Consider the following 19,256-nt stretch of genomic DNA (forward strand, 5'->3'; position numbering starts at 1 on the left):
GACACCCTCTAATGCACAGCTACCACACACCTGGGCATACCTGTCCTGGAGCACATGCCCTTTAATCATCAAACTAACATTAGCCCCACCCTGAAGGGCACCCTAGCTTACAGACCATCAGGTCCATGAGGAAACTTCAGCAACCTCATCTCAGACTTTATCACCCCCTCACCATCTACTCCAAGGATTTCATACTCCTGTGCAATTTCAGTTTCAACCTGGCGACCCTTCTGATAACTGCTCCACCGGTCTCTTCATAAGTCTACACAACAAAGGACCTTCCCAGCTCATCAGCTCAGATTGCACACACAGCAAAGTATACAATTTAAACGCAGTCTTGGCCTCTGACAACATCATCAGCTACAACTCCGCTGCACCACTCACATGGACCGACTACTGCATCATCCATTTCAAAATCTTCATGCCACAACCCAAAGCTCCCATCAACATAAACTAACCCAGACAGAAGTGGAACAGAATAACAGAAACTGACTTGTGGAGCACACTCAAAACAGACCAATCCAACACCACCAACAACCTAGCCAAGGACATCACTAACTTCAACCAGTGGATCTCCAACTGTGCTGATGCTCTGGCACCCAGCAAAATTTGCGAAACACCGCAGAACCAACAAACAGGCCTTCTGGTATACTGAAGAACTCCAGGACTCCAAACTATTTTGCAAACACCTGGAAAGGAAATGGAGAACCACCATGACGCTGATGCAAGATCAACCGACCAGGCCCCCCTCAGGCACCACTGACACCTCCTGAAAGACACCAAGAGAAGATCCCTCACAGACCAGATCGAAGCTCTCTCCAACAATTGCTAAAATATTTTTGCGACCATCAAGCAATTCACTTACCCAGAAGCCTCAGCCAACTCCATCATCTCCTCCCAGGAACTCTGCAACAACCTCTTGAACTTTTTCAATATCAAAATGTAAAATATCTACAGTAACTTTGAAAAACAACCAAACCTGGAGGACATCATCAGCAAGTTGTCCACCTACCACTCGGACAGACACCTAACCAACTGGAGAATAATCACTGAGGAAGACACCACTTCAGTCATGAAAAACGTCCTCTCCGGACCTCCCAAGACTCATGTCCACATCATATCTACAACCTAGGAGGACCTGTGATCAGCAGATTCCTCATTTACATCATCAACTCCTTCATCGAGTCCGCAACCTTCCCAGAGGACTGAAAGCATTCTGCAATCATGGTCCTCCTCAAAAAAGTTTAATCTCCCTTCTACAATACCCAGTGAAGGTGATAGGAAAGGCAATCAACCAACAACTCACCAACCACCTGAAACTTCACAATCTTCCCAACCGAAGCAACCACATTACAAAGACAGCACTAAGTGCTGCCACAAATGAGATCAACACCCTACTGGACTGGGAGAAACCGCCGCCCTCATACTGTTAGATCCCTCAGCTGCATTTGCTGCCTATGCACACTTCAGCCTCATCAAAAGACTATACGCAAAAGGCATCCACAGTCCAGCCCTCAAATGGACATGCTCCCTCCTTACAGGGAGAACAAAGCGAGTCAGTCTCCCACCTACACATTGGAGCCCAAGGACCTAATCTGTGGAGTCCCTCATGAATCATCCTTCAGCACCGCCCTGTTTAAAATGTACATGACACCACTCACCGAAGTCATCAGATCTCACAGGGTCTCTGTCATCTCCTATGCTGATGACACCTATCTCATTCTCTCAATGTCAGACAAGTCCACCACAACCAGATCCGACTTCATCAAATGCATGATCTGCGTAGCAGAATGGATAAGAATTAACTGCTTGAAATTCAACTCGGACAAGACAGAAGTGCTGATCTTCGTGAACAAAAACTCCCCCTGGGACTCGACCTGGTGCCCATCAGAGCTTGCTTCAACACTTTCACCCAGTAACTACACACGAAACCATCTTAGACGATGAACTCAACATAGCCTCACAGGTGAACGCAGTCAGCTCCTCCTACTTCCACATACTGTGCATCCTCAGAAAATGCTTCAAATAGATCCCCAACGCACCAGGCATGCCATTGGTCATGCCCTGGTCACAAGTAGACTAGACTACAGCAGCGCACTGTATGCCGGCATCCCCAACCACCTGCTCCACCAACTTCAGACCACCCGGAATACGACAGCTAGACTCATCCTGGATCTCCCACAGTCAGGGACATCTTAAGGATTTTGGGGGTCCAGGGACAAACATATTTTGGGGGCCCCTGTTCAGAACAGCTTTGAATTTATGATCCAGTTTCAGCTCTTTCATGCCCTCTTTGGCCAGGTCACAGACAGTTCCCAGTTGCATGGCTCCAAATTCTAAATGTTTTTACATCTACTAGTCGGGGATAGAGAGGTGTGTTTTCACTAATGTAACACAGCAGCAACACACTAACATTACTGCAAATAATGTCTGAGACACATTCACAATTACCAATTATGAAGTCCTATTTTGAACTAAAATATTTTTTTTTTATTGATGATGCATGAAACCTAAACACATTTCTCTGCAAAATGTCTGTAATAGACTCTTACACATCACTCACATTAAAAATGAATCAAAAGAAAGCAGTATATAAAAGCATTCAAGGTCATCGAGCCACAACTCTGCAGAACAGAGCTGGCTCTATCAGGGGACTCCCTGAATGGCGGGGTCCCTGGGCCAGAGCCCACTTTAAATATGCCTTAAAACCTTTCTGCCCAGTGTGCACCACCTCACAGAACTACACTGGCTGCCGATACACAAGTGATGCCAACTCAAACTCCTCACACATGCCCACTAGGCACAGCATAACATTGGGTCAGCTTATCTCAACTGCCACCTCCACTTCCAAAATCCCACCAGACTCATATGCTCTGCCTCTCTCTCTCGTACACACCCTTTGCATACACAAAAGCCGAACAGGAGACCTAGCCTTCTCCTAGCTCACACCCAGAACGTGGAACAAACTCCCTCTACACATAAGGGACACCTCCCCGCTTCTGGAATTCAGCAGGAGGCTGAAGACCTGGCTCTTCAACTAACACCTTGTCGATGACCCACACACGTGCTCCAGTGCATGGATACTCTTCAGGTGATGAGATGTGCTTTATAACTCCAAATAACATAATATAACAACAGAACCATACTGACCCACAGTAGTCTGATGCCATTGTGGGTATGCTTTACTTACTAACTTCTGGATAAACTAGTGACAGACAATAAGGTGTTTTAAAACACCTAAGTAATAAATACATAAATAAATATGTCAACTACAGTATAATAAACACAGGTACACGCATTGTAAGCCTTATACACCATAAGACTTAGGAACAGGTACTATCAGTCTGGGGGTACAAGACGAATGGACGTAAACTTGAGGATGAAGCATTTCCATACAGTGGTGTGTGAGTGAGAGTTCTGAGTAAAAAACAAGGGATGCTTCCCGTTTTGGACTGAAAAAAACCAAAAAACGGGAGGCCTGATGTACTTTGGAGGTACCTGAATCGATAATTGGTCTCATGAAAATTAAATGAACCTCCAAAAAACCTCCCACTCCCTCTTATTTTTAGGTCTCGGCTAGCGAAGGATGCGCTTGTGCAGTCTCGCTCGCGAGATTTAATGTTTTTTAGTACGGGGCTTGAACCCGCCCCTCTTCTCCATTGGCTGGCTTCCTAAACGGAGGCCAGCCATTGGAGGAGAGGTGCGTCTGTCCGTTTAAGCCCCGTCTTTTTCGGATTCGGGGGCGTGTTTTTTACTTTCTTTCTCTCCTCTGGAATGTAAACATTCCAGCCAATGGGAAGAGGAGAGAAAGAAAAACACGCCCCCCAATCCGAAAATGCCGCTGTGTTCAGCTGTATCGCCGCCCTCTCATTTCCTTTCTCCGGCTCCATTTTCACGCTTTTCTCCCTTAGGACCGTGCTTGCGGCAAGCAGGAATGTTCGAGCACATTTTTGGAGACGTTTATTATTCGTTGCTCAAGAGTCTGTATTTGGATGCGGGCTAGGAAAAAGCGAACATTTGACCATATTCCCAAATTTGTGTGATCCTGGGAACATTATCCTGGTGCCTCGGTTCCTTCGTCTGAGCGACCAAGTGAAAACAAAAGCACATAGTACGCGGAAGTATTGAGTGTTATAAAATATCTAGTCCTGTTATTCCTTCTGCGCTTACCCCTCTAGTCCTTTGTCTATTTTGCCAGTCGAGGGCACAACCCGCCAGCCTTCTGCCTCTCGGCCATCCTCGTGTGACGGCCCTGCAGCGCTGCACCCAGAGACACTCCACATCTGCTCGTGTTTTTGGAAGTCCTAAACTGAAGAAACAAACACCACCCCACAGCACATATCTGCTCCAGCCCCCGCGGGGATAATTGGGTGTCTGACATCAGTGTGCCCGAGCTGATGCCAAGACGGGTAATGTCTGACTCTAGCTACGGAAACCAGACGAGGACGACGTTTATTTAATAATTTCCGATGCTCGTAAACAGGAGGGGATTTACCTTTTCTTATTGGTACCGATAGCTTTCTCAGACAGACGAGAGCGGCGGAAGGGGGCAGAAGCGTCCGTCTCTTTTTATTACATTCATGAATTGGCGGGATGGCCAACAGGAAAGGGATATGCGTCCCAGCTCTGCACGTTGCTGGCCTGGGCATTTCAGGCGGGCAGAAACCATATCATGTCTACCCAGACCGGCCCGAGGCAGCCTCTGCGGTTCAAACGATATTTTAAGGAGGCTTAATCCATAATCTTTGTAAAATGTGAGGCAAATACTGGAGAAAAAAAAACTTATGGCTCCAACAGAAAACGGAGGGTCTGTGCGATATCTGGGTCTTCAATGAAGTGCAGGTTCTCAAGAGCAGGCATGGGAGAGATATCTTGCGATACTTGGATAAGTGGGGTGGGGAAAAGATGTAAGAGAAATGTTTTAAGGTGCACTGAAGCGGTCGTGGATAGGAAACATCACCTCCTAAACTGTAAAGCTAAACCACGAACTGACACTTAACTATGGCACTTGCCTGCAATTAAAAAGCAGGTAATCATTTAAAATTGTACTTCTACACGAAGACACTTTTTAAAGACCAGGTTGTGCTGCAGAACAACAGCGGCGGGAAAAGGCCAGAAAATAAGATGAGATTACTTTCTGGCATGGATCCTGAATTATGTGCTGATCTGTTAATACCTTATTTGTGCACTTCCAACAAACAGGACCCCATTATAAATAGTAGGATTCAGCAGATTCATATTCAAGGACAAGATGTCCCAGTGAGTTACAAACCTGCGATCTGGAGGCTACAAAAAACTTGTGCTGTTCACCGCGACTGGGTGAGACGTTTATTTGCACCAGATCTCCGTGGATGTATGACGATACATCGCAGACGATCTCATCGCGTGCGTTAACCACGCTGCCATTGCATCGCGCAATCCAACACATCGGCATGTTAAACTTCGTGCGCCGTTGCAACGCGAATGCGTTGCTGCCTATGGGCAAGTATGAAACATCGCCAACGGTAACATCGGACGTCATAACATCGGACGTCATAACATCGCGTCATTGGTGACACTTAATTCATCTTACGAATCAATAGCCAATATGAGGGCGCCCGAATAAAGCACCGAGCTGCCTGATGGTTATTAAGCAGCGTGGGCCCTCACGGTGCATATCTATGCACCTGTTAGTGCGGTTTGGCACAAAATTTATGACTGCCAGCTCTGCGGCGCTAAGCGCTTCGGCGGGGAGTGAAAGGAAGCGTGTTTCCCAAGCCCCAGGACTCTCGGCTTTGTAAAACAGGCCGAAGCGTGGGAGGAAGGCCAGCAAGAAAGAATCCCCGACTCCGCACATTCCTGCCTTTTCAGAGCCCACGGGCCCGGTTGATTTAAAGTGCCCCGGAGCGCGCCCACCACTAGTTGCTTGCTTCTGTGGTGGATACCGGCACTTCGCTCCAAGGCTCGCCCGGGAAACGCGTGTGAAATGTGGATGGTTTGGGGGTACGGCTTCCCGACAGGATGATACTGCAGCACAGGGCTGGGGCTCCCGACCACGGGGGACTGATGCAATCTTCTGGGCTCCCTGCTCGCGCTCGGTTCGTTGTTATTCTTTCCGGGATCGGCCTGACTGGTTGCATTTGTTAGGGCCCGATTATGTGGCTAAAAGGAGTTTCGGCTTCTGCCGGGCGTTGCTGCTGATCCACAAGAGACCTCTGGGAGCTAGTAGTTGCGGCTTTTGGGCGGTTGTAGTCCGGAGCCCTCACAGAGGCCTAGGGAACGAACTTTCCGCCTGAGTGTTTCGGATGTTAGTTTGCGAACATTTTGAAACGACTACGAGAAATGATTGCTAAAAACAATACACAAACATACAAGATAAGTTTTAGGAAAATATCGGAGCATCCACAGAGTCATCGCACTGAAACTTTAGCAACTGACATCGAATACTGTTGTGATATGTAAACACTAACATGTGACTAGACTACTACACGCTAGCAAGTCCTGTTTCAGGAAATTTCGCTGCATTTGTAATAAACGGAGCAGGCCCCTCGGCCTCAATCCGCATTAACCCCTGTGGTACCGTGCTGCTAGAGTCAATCTGTTGTGTGAGCGGCAGTGCGTTAAGTCTGCGGCAGTGTGAAACCAGGAGTCGTCATCGGTGACAGTACATGTAAAATAAACTCACCGTGAAAGTAACTGCGTTTGTTGAGATTTGGGAAAACGTGTCTTATGAATTATTAATAAACAACAAAGTGTGTAAAAGTTTCTAACCCGAAGACACGCTGTTCGTAATGTAAAAATGAACGAACACTACAGGGGGAGCGTTTTCTCACGACTGCAACAGCCTTGTATGAAAAACATCCATGTGACAAGCGCCTCGGTGGGAAATGTGAGTTGAGGGGCCGTCGAGGCGCACTAGGCTCTCCTTCTGTTATACTGCGTGCGTTTATAGGGACATATGTAAACTTGTTAGGGTGATCCTGTGCGCGATGTGTCACACAGATGAGGGAAAGCCAGGAGTTTGGAAAACTTGCAGTTCTTGCACTAATCCCAGGACTGCAATCCTCTGCGCCCCCCCCTCACCTCAGTGCTTCATTCATGAAACTGTTGACTAAGTACTTTCTGAAAAGTTTAAACAGTGACGGCAAATGGCAAAAAAATGGGTCACACTGAGAGACACTATCTATCGAGGCGACCTTTGGCTCGCAGGGCCATAACTCTGGGCTTAATGGACAACGGAGGGAGAGCCTTCCGGGGCCACAGCCCTGCGTTTCCCGTTGCACTTGCTTGCGTGTTTTTTTTGGGGGGGGGGGTCGTAAAAGCCTCCCCCTACTTTTGCCAATGTGCATGCGAACTAAAAACATGCGGTGAGCACGAGTTTATGCGTTTCCCGTTGCACTTGCTTGCGTTGTAAACGTTAGCGAAGTAAATGTGCAAGCGATCTAAAAACATGCGGTGTCAAGCCTCCTGCGATGTAAAAGCCGCGTTGCGATGGCAGCGCGTGAAAACAGAGTCGTTGTAATGGGTGTTTCCCGATCTCCGTAGTCCCATAAGTTTGTATTGCAAAATATCATACTACACGGCAAAATAAATTAGGGAGGCGTAGATTGCCTGGTGGTATTCCACAAACCTCGGACCCATCACTTTTGTCAGATCACTTCACCAAACTACAAACTGGAAACTTGTCAGACAGAGTCAGTAAAAACATGGATCTTCGAGCCTCAGACCCTTAAGTGATCCATTATTCTCTACAAGCCAACAGCATTAATTCCTCAAATACAGAAACGTACTACACGATGGGTCACTCCAGACAACAAAGCCCTGATACAAACAGGAGATTCCAGTGTACTTTTCCAAGAACAGCCAAACAGTCCCACACATGACACCGTGGCCTGGGGCTAAAACAATAGGGTAGCAGCTCACCCATGCGATGACTTCTCAATCAAGTACGTAAAGTAAAAACTATATGAAGTGCCCTCTAGATCCTTCGATCATGCCTCTATGGACTATGTGTTGCCGTTAGGTCCCGTGTATGGATAGGGTGCTCTTTGGAGGACTGATGGATGGCGCAGCTTACTTCACGCCTGTCAGTAAAGCCAAATTCAACCACAAATGGCTACGTACTTGGGAAGATACTGGTGCACTTTCTTATCTTTATGGGGCCATGTGTTTAAACACATGGCCCAATAAAGACACAAGATCGAGGCTTGTAAATACAGGCTGCAGAGCACACCACAATGAGAGTGCTGAACAGAGCTCTGAGATAGAGCAGCAGGCCTAGGGAGGGAACAGAGGAGTAAACCTGGACGCACGCTCATAGTCATGAGCAATGCCAATAGCTCTAACTTTTACAATGCCGAGACCATTGCATTGTAAATGCTTGTTATATGGTAGGTTTCAGTATACCCTGTTGATCCTAACTGTAGTAACAGTTTAATACCATTTATGTATTGTGATACACATCTTATCTCATCATCATGTTACTGTATGTTTTCCTATCCCTCCTCCTCCTCCTCCTATACCTTGCATTCTCATAGTACACACAACCTACCACTACCCACTACCATGTAGCAACAACTTACGATAACAACTTACACATAGTAAGCCTTAAACGGTTGTATGACATAATTTCGACAGACAGAATATCGACCTACAAATATATCGCAACAAAAATATCGATGTCAAGAATATCGACATCCTATCTACAACATGGTAAGTACAAAAATATCGAAAATTAAATATCGATGTCAAAAATATCGTAATTTAAAATATCGTTTTTCTTTTACTTTAAAAATATATGTAAAATAAACCAAATTATACTTAGAAATTAAATAAACATAATTAAATATATTGTATAATATTTAAAATGTATTATTAATATATATAATTTAATAAAACTTTAATTAAACATGTACATATAATATATAATATATATACTTACTGAATAATTAATTTTACTAATAATTTCTGTAACGTATAAATTATTAAATGTTTTTAAAAATTACCAATACATCTATACACATAAAATAATATCATTAATAAATATTTAATAATTACATATAGCAAATAATAATCAATATTTTTAATGTGATTAATTTGTATTATTAATGATATATTACAATAGCAAAAAAAATACAAAACATATGAAATATCAGACACAATAAAACTACTAGTCCAACTCCAACAAAAACAACAATAAGGAAAATGTTGGATACCGTAGGGGTAAAAATTACTATTCCAACTCCAAAGAGTGCAACAGTAGGGAAAGCGTTGGATAGCGTAGGGTTAAAATTACTATTCCAACTCCAGAGAGTGCAATAGTAGGGAAAGCGTTGGATAGCGTAAAGGTAAAAATTACTATTCCCACTCCAGAGAGTGCAACAGTAGGGAAAACGTTGGATAGCGTAGGGGTAAAAATTACTATTCCAACTCCAAAGAGTGCAACAGTAGGGAAAGCGCTGGATAGCGTAGGGGTAAAAATTACTATTCCAACTCCAGAGAGTGCAATAGTAGGGAAAGCGTTGGATAGCGTAGGGGTACAAATTACTATTCCCACTCCAGTAAGTGAAACAGTAGGGAAAGCGCTGGATAGCGTAGGGGTAAAAATTACTATTCCAACTCCAAAGAGTGCAACAGTAGGGAAAGCGTTGGATAGCGTAGGGTTAAAATTACTATTCCAACTCCAGAGAGTGCAAAAGTAGGGAAAGCGTTGGATAGCATAAAGGTAAAAATTACTATTCCCACTCCAGAGAGTGCAACAGTAGGGAAAACGCTGGATAGCGTAGGGGTAAAAATTACTATTCCAACTCCAGAGAGTGCAACAGTAGGGAAAGCGCTGGATAGCGTAGGGGTAAAAATTACTATTCCAACTCCAGAGAGTGCAACAGTAGGGAAAGCGTTGGATAGCGTAGGGGTACAAATTACTATTCCCACTCCAGTAAATGAAACAGTAGGGAAAGCGCTGGATAGCGTAGGGGTAAAAATTACTATTCCAACTCCAAAGAGAGCAACAGTAGGGAAAGCGTTGGATAGCGTAGGGGTAAAAATTACTATTCCAACTCCAGAGAGTGCAATAGTAGGGAAAGCGTTGGATAGCGTAAGGGTAAAAATTACTATTCCCACTCCAGAGAGTGCAACAGTAGGGAAAGTGTTGGATAGCGTAGGGAAAAGAATTACTATTCCAACTCCAGAGAGTGCAATAGTAGACAAAACGTTGGATAGCGTAGGAGTAAAAATTACTATTACCACTCCAGTGAATCCAACAGTAGGGAAAGCGTTGGATAGCGTAGGGGTAAAATTTACTATTCCCACTCCAGAGAGTGCAACAGTAGTGAAAACGCTGGATAGCGTAGGGGTACAAATTAGCATTCCCACTCCAGTAAGTGAAACAGTAGGAAAAGCGCAGGATAGCGTAGGGGTAAAAATTACTATTCCCACTCCAGTAAGTGAAACAGTAGGGAAAGCGCTGGATAGCGTAGGGGTAAAAATTACTATTCCAACTCCAGAGAGTGCAACAGTAGGAAAAGCGCTGGATAGCATAGGGGTGCAAATTACTATTCCCACTCCAGTAAGTGAAACAGTAGGGAAAGCGCTGGATAGCGTAGGGGTAAAAATTACTATTCAAACTCCAAAGAGTGCAACAGTAGGGAAAGCGTTGGATAGCGTAAGGGTAAAAATTACTATTCCCACTCCAGTGAGTCCAACAGAAGGGAAAGCGTTGGATAGCGTAGGAGTAAAAATTACTATTCCCACTCCAGAGAGTGCAACAGTAGTGAAAACGCTGGATAGCGTAGGAGTACAAATTACTATTCCCACTCCAGTAAGTGAAACACTAGGGAAAGCGCTGGCTAGCGTAGGGTTAAAAATTACTATTCCAACTCCAGATAGTAAAACAGTTGGGAAAGCACTGGATAGCATAGGGATTCTATAAACTTAATAACCAATTAAATAATTAGTTATAAAAAAAATAGCATATTAATAACTAATTTACAAAATATGTATTATTAAATACCAATTATTTAAAATAAATATTTATATAAATAACTTTAAATTACATCCCACACTATTCCCCCTTTAACACACAACACACTACACATACAAAATACACAATGCATTTAAATATCAGTTTATCTATTATTTACAATTAATAATACATTCTTTATAATTAATATACTTATTATTTACAAATTTATACATATTAACTACCAAATTACAATTATTCACAAATTAATTATTATTTAACAATACATTAATTAGCAATAACAACAAAGAACATGAAATAATAAATTATTTATATTTACTATATTTAACGTACTAATAACAATTAATTACCAATTAATAATTAATTAACAAATAATTATTATTAATTACAAATAATTAAAAATTATCAGTAATTTTTTTAATTTAATTACATCCCACCCTATTCCCCTATAAACCCACAACCCACTACACATAAAAATTCACATAATTAATTTAAGCATCAATTAATCACTTAATAAAATTAAATCACCAATTAATTAGTAATTAACTAACAATTAATTAATCAATTAATATATTTAATTAACAATTAGTAATTAATTAACAATTAATTAATCATAAATACCAATTAAACAATACATATTAATTAATTAATTATAATTAAATTACTTCCCACCCTATTCCCCTATAAACCCACAACCCGCTCTGATACTAAAACGCTAAATTATATTTTAAATAATTATTAATCTCTAAACATTTATTTTTAAATGTATTAAAATACATTACAATAATCTTTCACATACAAATAAAATACATATTAAAATACATTACACTAATAAAATATCGATATTCTTGACATCGAAATTTTTGATTACGATATTACTTACATCTATATTAATGACTTCGGTATTATTAACTTCGATAATACTTACCTTGGGGTCGATATTCTGTCCATCGATATTCTTTACCTATGATATTTACAACTCGATATACTTGTAGGTCGACATTTAAAACTCGATATTTAGACTGCTCACCCCTTAAACACCATAATACCTAGGCATAACCCTACAATAATTTACTAGGAATAGGAGCATGCTCCTAGTCACACAGAGTTATGCACTGGGACATGGTCCTATTTCTGGACCAGCCTCATATATTCAAATACATCACCATATGCCCAGGTGCAGCCTCTCATTCAAAGGTACTATTCCATATGCACAAGTGCATTAATGTCTGGCAGTCACCGATCCAGGGGCCTGGATCTAGCCACATATGCTCAGGTATCACCTCATTCCCAGCTAAAGTTTAATATACCAAGTGGAACCATATATTAACAGGTATATACTCCTATTCCTTGTAAAGCAAAAATCACATGTATAGATATTGTGTCATGTAACATCACAAAGCCCCATGTCAAACAACAAACACAATACACAGACTCATATGTCCAGGTATGCAGTCTCGTGCCCAGGTGTGTTTCTTAATATGTCAGGATATAGATACATGCCTAGTTATAGCCCTGTATTCCTTCTATAGACCCATATGCACAGGTCTAATCCCATATGCAACTCATAGCCCCATTTGTCCAGTAAAGACTCATTTGTCTGGGCGGTCTTATTTGCTCCAGAACAATCTTATATGCCTGCTAAAACAACACATTTCTAGTATCCAATATCTAGTAAAGACTCATTTAACAAGATTTGGGCCTGATATAGAGGAGTCAGTAGTAGGACTTTGCCACCCCTCTTCATTCTCCTACCTTTTTTTGAGTGTGGGGCAAGATAGCTCTTATAACCTTATAATAGTGGAGCTGCCTGTTTAACTATAGAGAGGAAGGATGGAACGGACCGGATGCCACTCTCCAGTGGATCAACCAAGCTGCCGATATAGGGCGGCATGGCAACCTCCATTTTCAGTGGACCCACTTCTCTGCAAGACAACGGTAAAGCATGGCAGGTTTAGAAAACTAATCTAGTGAGAGACATGTACCTTGACCTTAAGGGTACATTTTCAGTACCCACTTTTATGACAGCAGTTCCATTGTGCTGCCATGCCAAACCGGAGCGCTGTCATGGAGATATTTGTCCCAAAGTAACATGCAGACATGGATAAAAAGCCCAGGCTGCATATCGTCCTGTACTGTTGTACCATAGATGTTTCCATTCCCACAACACTGTACTGGCAGCCCATACACTCACACAGCAAAACTAGGCTCATTAATTCCTATGGCTAGGGCTAATCATTTGAACTCATCACAATGTACCAGTCCCCGTCATAGTTCATAGTTCACAGAGTGCTCCTGCTTTGGCTTGGTCAATGCCTTCATAAGAGTACGCCATAACAAACATTTCAGAGATCTGGAGTGCTCTACTACCTGACAGTGTTCCCATTTTCCCACCTCCTGTCTCATTGTACCTAGCACTGAGTTTACTGCCAATCCTTCCGGCCCTCCTGAACTAGAGCAGAATACAGGCGAGCCAGGGTAGCACCAGAGGGAATGAGTCTTCAGTTACAGGACTCTGTTCTCCTTTTGTGCTGCTGCTTCCTTCCATTACCTAGGGCAGCAGACAAGAAAGCCACTGGTGAAGAAGGGGGTTGTAGATCTATAGGCTCATTGGCAGGCTTTTCTCACTCTGCTGTGTGCTTGCCTCATGGTGGACCGAGGAAAGTTTCCACCCCCTCCAGCTTAGAGGGTACAAGGTTTGTGAACTGCAGAAATAACTATTTTTTCCTGTCTCTGGCACACTTTAAGGTATTGTACTCTTTTGTGTTGAGAATTTGACACAGTATTGCAGCAAACTCCTGGATGATTAGCCGTGGTGGACAAATAATGTTGCAGGCTGGTAACTGTTTCACTACTTTTCTTTCCTGCTCCTCCACAAACCACTTTTATATAGTCAGTTCCTTGGTTATTAAATGAATAAAATTTCCTACAAACCGACTGACACTTTTTTAGCATTTCTGCTGTAAGTATACAAACTTTTGAAGCAGATTCCCATTCAAACTCTGTGCTGCAATATGCCATTCACTAAAGTAAATGTACATGCTTTAGTACATGCATTGCTTACTGCCACCAGTGAAAGGACATAAACTGTAAATAAGAGTATTATCAATGCTTCATTAAGCAGTTGAAACCCTTTGTTCATAAATTCTTCTCTTTCTCCACAGCATGTTGTTCAGTGTGTCTTCGTTGCCATACGAACTATTGGTAACATCATGATTGTTACAACTCTGCTCCAATTTATGTTTGCTTGCATTGGAGTTCAGCTGTTCAAGGTAATAATCCCTTAAAATCTTTGGAAACATGCACTATTACTTACTTTACAACCATTCAATATTGAGACAACTAATTTTTATTTCATTTGTAGGGTAAATTCTATCGCTGTACAGATGAAGCCAAACACACACCAGAGGAGTGCAAGTAAGATCTGTTTTCTTTTATGCAACTGAAATTTTAGGAATAGGTTAAAGATTTCAGTTTCAAATACAAGTGACTATTATAAGCAAATTACATTTCTATGGCCCAATTCACAAAGGCAATTTCAACTGAAGGCGTACTCAAAACTACCTAGAAAATGTAAATCCATTTACTACTTCATCATTTTATGCCACTGCTGTGTACATTACACAGGAGTAACTCCCATGCAGGTGCTGGGTAGCTGCATAACCAGCTGTGGTGTGGTTTGCCAAGTGAGTTTTTGCACACCTACAAGAAACAAAAATGTCCAAATGCATAGTGAGGCTGCCTTTGCCCAATGTGGAATGTTCCCCTGTGCACAACTTACACATTGGGGAAATAGCACTATCACAAAAAATCATGTTACTACTACCCCATTAGTTAGTACACGTTGAAAGCTTCCATAGAAAGACTAAACTGAATTCATCCAGCATATTTCACACCTTATGAACAGCCCCAGAGGCCAGATTGGATCATGAACTTTGTCGCCTACCAGTAGCTCTTTAGGTCACCAGGTTGTGCCACACTACTGTAATTGCTGCTCTGCTCACACCGGAATTGAAGACTCCAGCTTAAAACAAACATTTGCAAGTTGGAGCTATTGACATTGTAAATGGCAGTGTTTTTACCTACATATTTTATATTTGGAGTGAATGTATGTAGTGTGCAAAATCCCTTGGAAAGGTCCTGCACTTCGTCATAAATATATTGAAAAAGACGCAAAGTGTGGATTGTGTCAACAATTGCTTGGCACGTACCTTATGGGTGAAGTGTTGCCACACATGCACACCGTGGTGCTTTACTTATGCGAAACTCATTAATAAAAGTAGTGCTTACAGACAAACCAATGCATTTGGGATCGGAGCATGTGAATCCGAATACCGGCTTCTCTTTCATTTTCTAGACTATTTGACTCACTCTCCTGCGTCTTGGTTGTCCCCCAAACACTGGGAGGCAATGAAGTTTGCCAAGGGGGCGGGGGCAGGGGGGCCTCTGGGGTACAGGAAAATGTATTCATTGCCTAGTTGTCAAAGGTCGCCCGGTGCTATTAGTTAAAAGTGTGCAGATTTCATTAAGATATTAAGAGTACTTTACTTGCATCTATGAGAAAATGGACATTAACTAAACAAAATGCCAGAATGCGTGTCAGTTTTCACAGTGTTTTATACAGTACTGGTTGCTTAGTTTCATTGCATTCATTTTTGTATTTACTCTTGTACACAGCATCCAAAGTAGGTTACCTAACCCCAAAGCCCCGAGTTGTTAAATGACCCATAGAATGGAGTGTTTTACAGTTGAGCAAATGTGTCCAAATGTCATTTTGGTAGTGCCATGGAATGATCAGCCAATGACGTACTCGATGAGCAGGTATTTAACTACACGTTCAAAACGTACGGTATTGTGGCTGTTGTTTGTTTGTACACAACCACCTCTCTGAATGTGTTTATTAACACAGAGCTTCATCTACCAGACAGTGCTCACAGAGGGGTAACTAAAGCACAGAACAAAATGTATTCATTTATCCTGAGTGTGAAGACACCCGGAAGGCTCAGGTGCCCGCCCAGAGTGGCTAGGGATCCCAGCGCTTCTACAGACTCTGCCGTGCTCCTCTGCACCAGCAGGGCACAGCTCAGAATCTGCCACTTCTGCTAAGAATAGGTGAGGGGGATGAGGGTGGGGCATGCGGGACTTGCCAGCAGATTTCTAGGTTATTGAAAGTGATGATTCTGACGTGAGGCAATGGAGACTGACTTTGTCTGTTTGTCTGCACCAGTCTATTTCTCTACCATCTACCGGGCTCAGTGTCATGTATACATTAATCTCTCTTTGTTGGACGTGTGCGAGCCAATATATTAATTAACAGGTGGAGCCAGCCGGAGACGAATCAAGCGTATACGAGCCAGTGGGCGAGCCATGAAAATGATCGGCATGTTAATCATACAGTAAACATGATGTAAATATGCGATAATGTCTCTTCAGAATTCAAAAAAGTGCATTTCTTTAGCGCGTCACCGCAGTACACAAGATTATAGCACTGAATTGAGAGGAAGTTATTAAAATTGCTTGTTTTAAGCATGAGTAAAAACACTGCCGCGCCTCCTGCCCGACAACGATGCCATTTGTGAACTAAGAGGCGTCAGTTGCCATGCATACCCCGAATGTTGCCTAGAGTCTTATTATATTTAGAGTAACATTAAAATCTAGTTCATTAAACACAAGACATTTTTGTACAGCACGCATCTTGAACTCACATATTTCAAGGTGGCAATAATAAAGATTAAAACGGAAGTAGCGGCAGGCATGAAAACACGAACAGGAGTGGGGGGGTGGGGGAGGGTGAGAAGTCACAGACTGAGGGAGGGGGCGGTGGGGTGGGGAGACAAAGAAGAAAATTGTGTTATGAGTAAAGGGGCCAATAGCCGTGAAGGATACAAATTATGAATGAGGAGGGACTAACAAGCCTCAAACCAACCAGAAGGCAGCATTTAAGACAAAAGCCAATGGGCAGAGAGTGGGCAGAGCTTCCACGAAGCTTCCACACTACAGTATATACTGCATGTCTCGCATAACGATGGCAGCACATTCGCGCTGCAACGCTAGGCGAGACCTAAAAGAAAATAGTGTCAGGAGTAAAGGGGCCAATAGCCGTGGAAGGAAACAAATGATGAATGAGGAGGGACTAACAAGCCTCAAACCAACCAGAAGGCAGCATTTAAGACAAGAGCCAATGGGCAGAGAGTGGGCGGAGCTTTCACGAAGCTTCCACATTACAGTATATACTGCATGCCTCGCAAAGCGATGGCAGCGCATTCGCGCTCCAACGCTAGGCGAGACCTAAAAATGTTGTGGCTTGATGGGGTTGAGTAATTTCCTATTTTTCTGAGCCTTAGTGACACCGAACCAGAGCCTGGTTTCCAATCATGCATGCTTGTTTTGGAGATTAGTTCAAATGTGTCCTTCAAGGTATCAGGGTTTAAACCCTGTCGCTGTTGTTGCAGATGTCCTTTTTAGGTCGAGCCTACAGCAGCGCATGCGCTTTTACTCGACTTTTAGTAAGTGGGGGTTTTAAAAGTGCTTCCCACCGGCATTTGCTGGCCTAATGCTTGCGTTCACGCACGTGCACAGCTACCAGCTTTCTGATTACTTTCACTTTGGGCGCTGCTGCGCACGCACCACACGCGTATGTGCCGGTACGCGCGTGCACACAACTCCCTTTGCCTCTCTCTCCCGCTGCAGCCCCCCATCTTTGCATTCCTCGCGGCCAATGCTTGTTTTTGTTAGTAAATATGCATACCAGTGCCCACAACCCCTCTCTTTTCAAGAGTACAGCGACTGTTTTTGGGAAAGACAATTAAGCTATGCATTCCCCTCTGTTTAAATACAGCACAATAGCAGCAGTTACCTTCAGACATCACAAGAAAAGGAGTCTCATTCTTGGGTACACAAAATCATTTGTGATGTTTTGTTTCGTTTTCTGTGTTTAATTTTTTTTTTAGCATGAGGCTGCAGTTTTATCCTCACTGAGAGTAAAGCAGTGAACCAAATTATGTTTTAACTTTAATGGTGGAAAAAAAAGTACTCTTGGCTTATTACCATCTACGTCAAAGTTTGTTTATAGCAAAGTAGATTAGCAAAGTATTTTGGAAACCCTGATGTGCAGATTCAAAACGCTCAAAGTACAAAAGAAAACGAAACTGCGTGGGCCATTTATCAAACTGCCTCCGCTGCTCGCTTTCTCCCGACTAATTCAACTTCGCCATTAATCACTGCTCGACCCTTTGACCTTGTCAAATGTCTGGCCTGTGTGTATTACCTATTTGCGCAGGGAAGAGGTCGATTTGATCCTTTCTCCTTTCATCGTTTTTCCACGACCTTCGATTGGCCGCAGTTTGCCGCGTCATCGAGCTTTGAACGCCCGAGGCGCCATCTGGAGCGTGATTACTTTCACTGCCTCAGGCGACATCAGTATGAGCTGAACAGCTTCTAAGCGCTTGGGCTTCAGTGCTGGATGGAAATTACAGTTCACTGTAGAAGTGCGAGCTATCTCCCAGGGCCTGTCAATGCCCCATATATGCTCAGATGGATACAAAGGTGTAATGGTGGGACTTTGACAGTGATTGTTTCCTGAAAACTCTCATTTCCTTACCGCACTCGTTACTGAAGATTTATGTTCTACAAATAGGCATGTAATTTTATTAATAATAGTGATGTAAATATGCAACATTGGTGGCGAACCCGCTGTGACTTGATGTCCCACTTTCATATTAACTAATGCAATGCTTCGTGAGTGAAACAGAGGACGCGAATATGTGCTGCGCTTTATGGGTTACACGTTCGAGACCTGTCAAGGGCGACTTCACAGTCTTTTCTTCAAAGGTAATTTAAGAGAGTACCATTAAATTGGGTTATATTAGGGTATACTGTAGTGCACCGGAAGCTTGTGGAATAAAAAAAAAAGCTGCCTCGCAGCCTCAGGGAATGAATATCAGGGCCCAGTCATATGAGTAACAGTTTGAGGCATGGTTATATAGAGACATGGTATACAAAGTCTCTGTGCATTTGTACATGTCTGTCGCTTCAAAACCAACCAGGCCTATTGGCTTTGCCGGTGTTTGCTTTCGATGCCGTCTCAACTCGAAGGTGAAGCTTTGACTGAATTATGCCCAAGTGGTGTAAGGTTTTAATGGGCGAATTTTACAAAGTGAGGAGCTGTGAGGCCCTTTTCCAACATCGACATAAAAACACAGATTGCTGAAATCCTGACCAGGGGCTAATTTGTGGGAACTGTTCCCACAACCTCGTGGCCGTCATTGTCATCAAAAAAATCTTCACAAGCAGTGCA

The 19,256-nt window shown here is 42.9% G+C and overlaps 1 protein-coding gene across 2 annotated transcripts in view; it reads left to right on the forward strand.

Moving 5' to 3' along the window:
* Positions 1 to 19,256, forward strand: part of CACNA1D (calcium voltage-gated channel subunit alpha1 D) — a 1,031,608-nt gene that overhangs the window by 491,052 nt on the left and 521,300 nt on the right. For both annotated transcript variants that reach the window (XM_085624624.1, XM_085624625.1), the window contains exons 24-25: positions 14,125 to 14,232; positions 14,325 to 14,377. In XM_085624624.1, the coding sequence (XP_085480750.1) occupies positions 14,125 to 14,232; positions 14,325 to 14,377 (161 nt within the window). The remainder of the gene's footprint in view (positions 1 to 14,124; positions 14,233 to 14,324; positions 14,378 to 19,256) is intronic.

This window comes from Triturus cristatus, chromosome 9 (assembly GCF_964204655.1).
Source record: "Triturus cristatus chromosome 9, aTriCri1.1, whole genome shotgun sequence".
NCBI classification, from domain to species: Eukaryota; Metazoa; Chordata; class Amphibia; order Caudata; family Salamandridae; genus Triturus; species Triturus cristatus.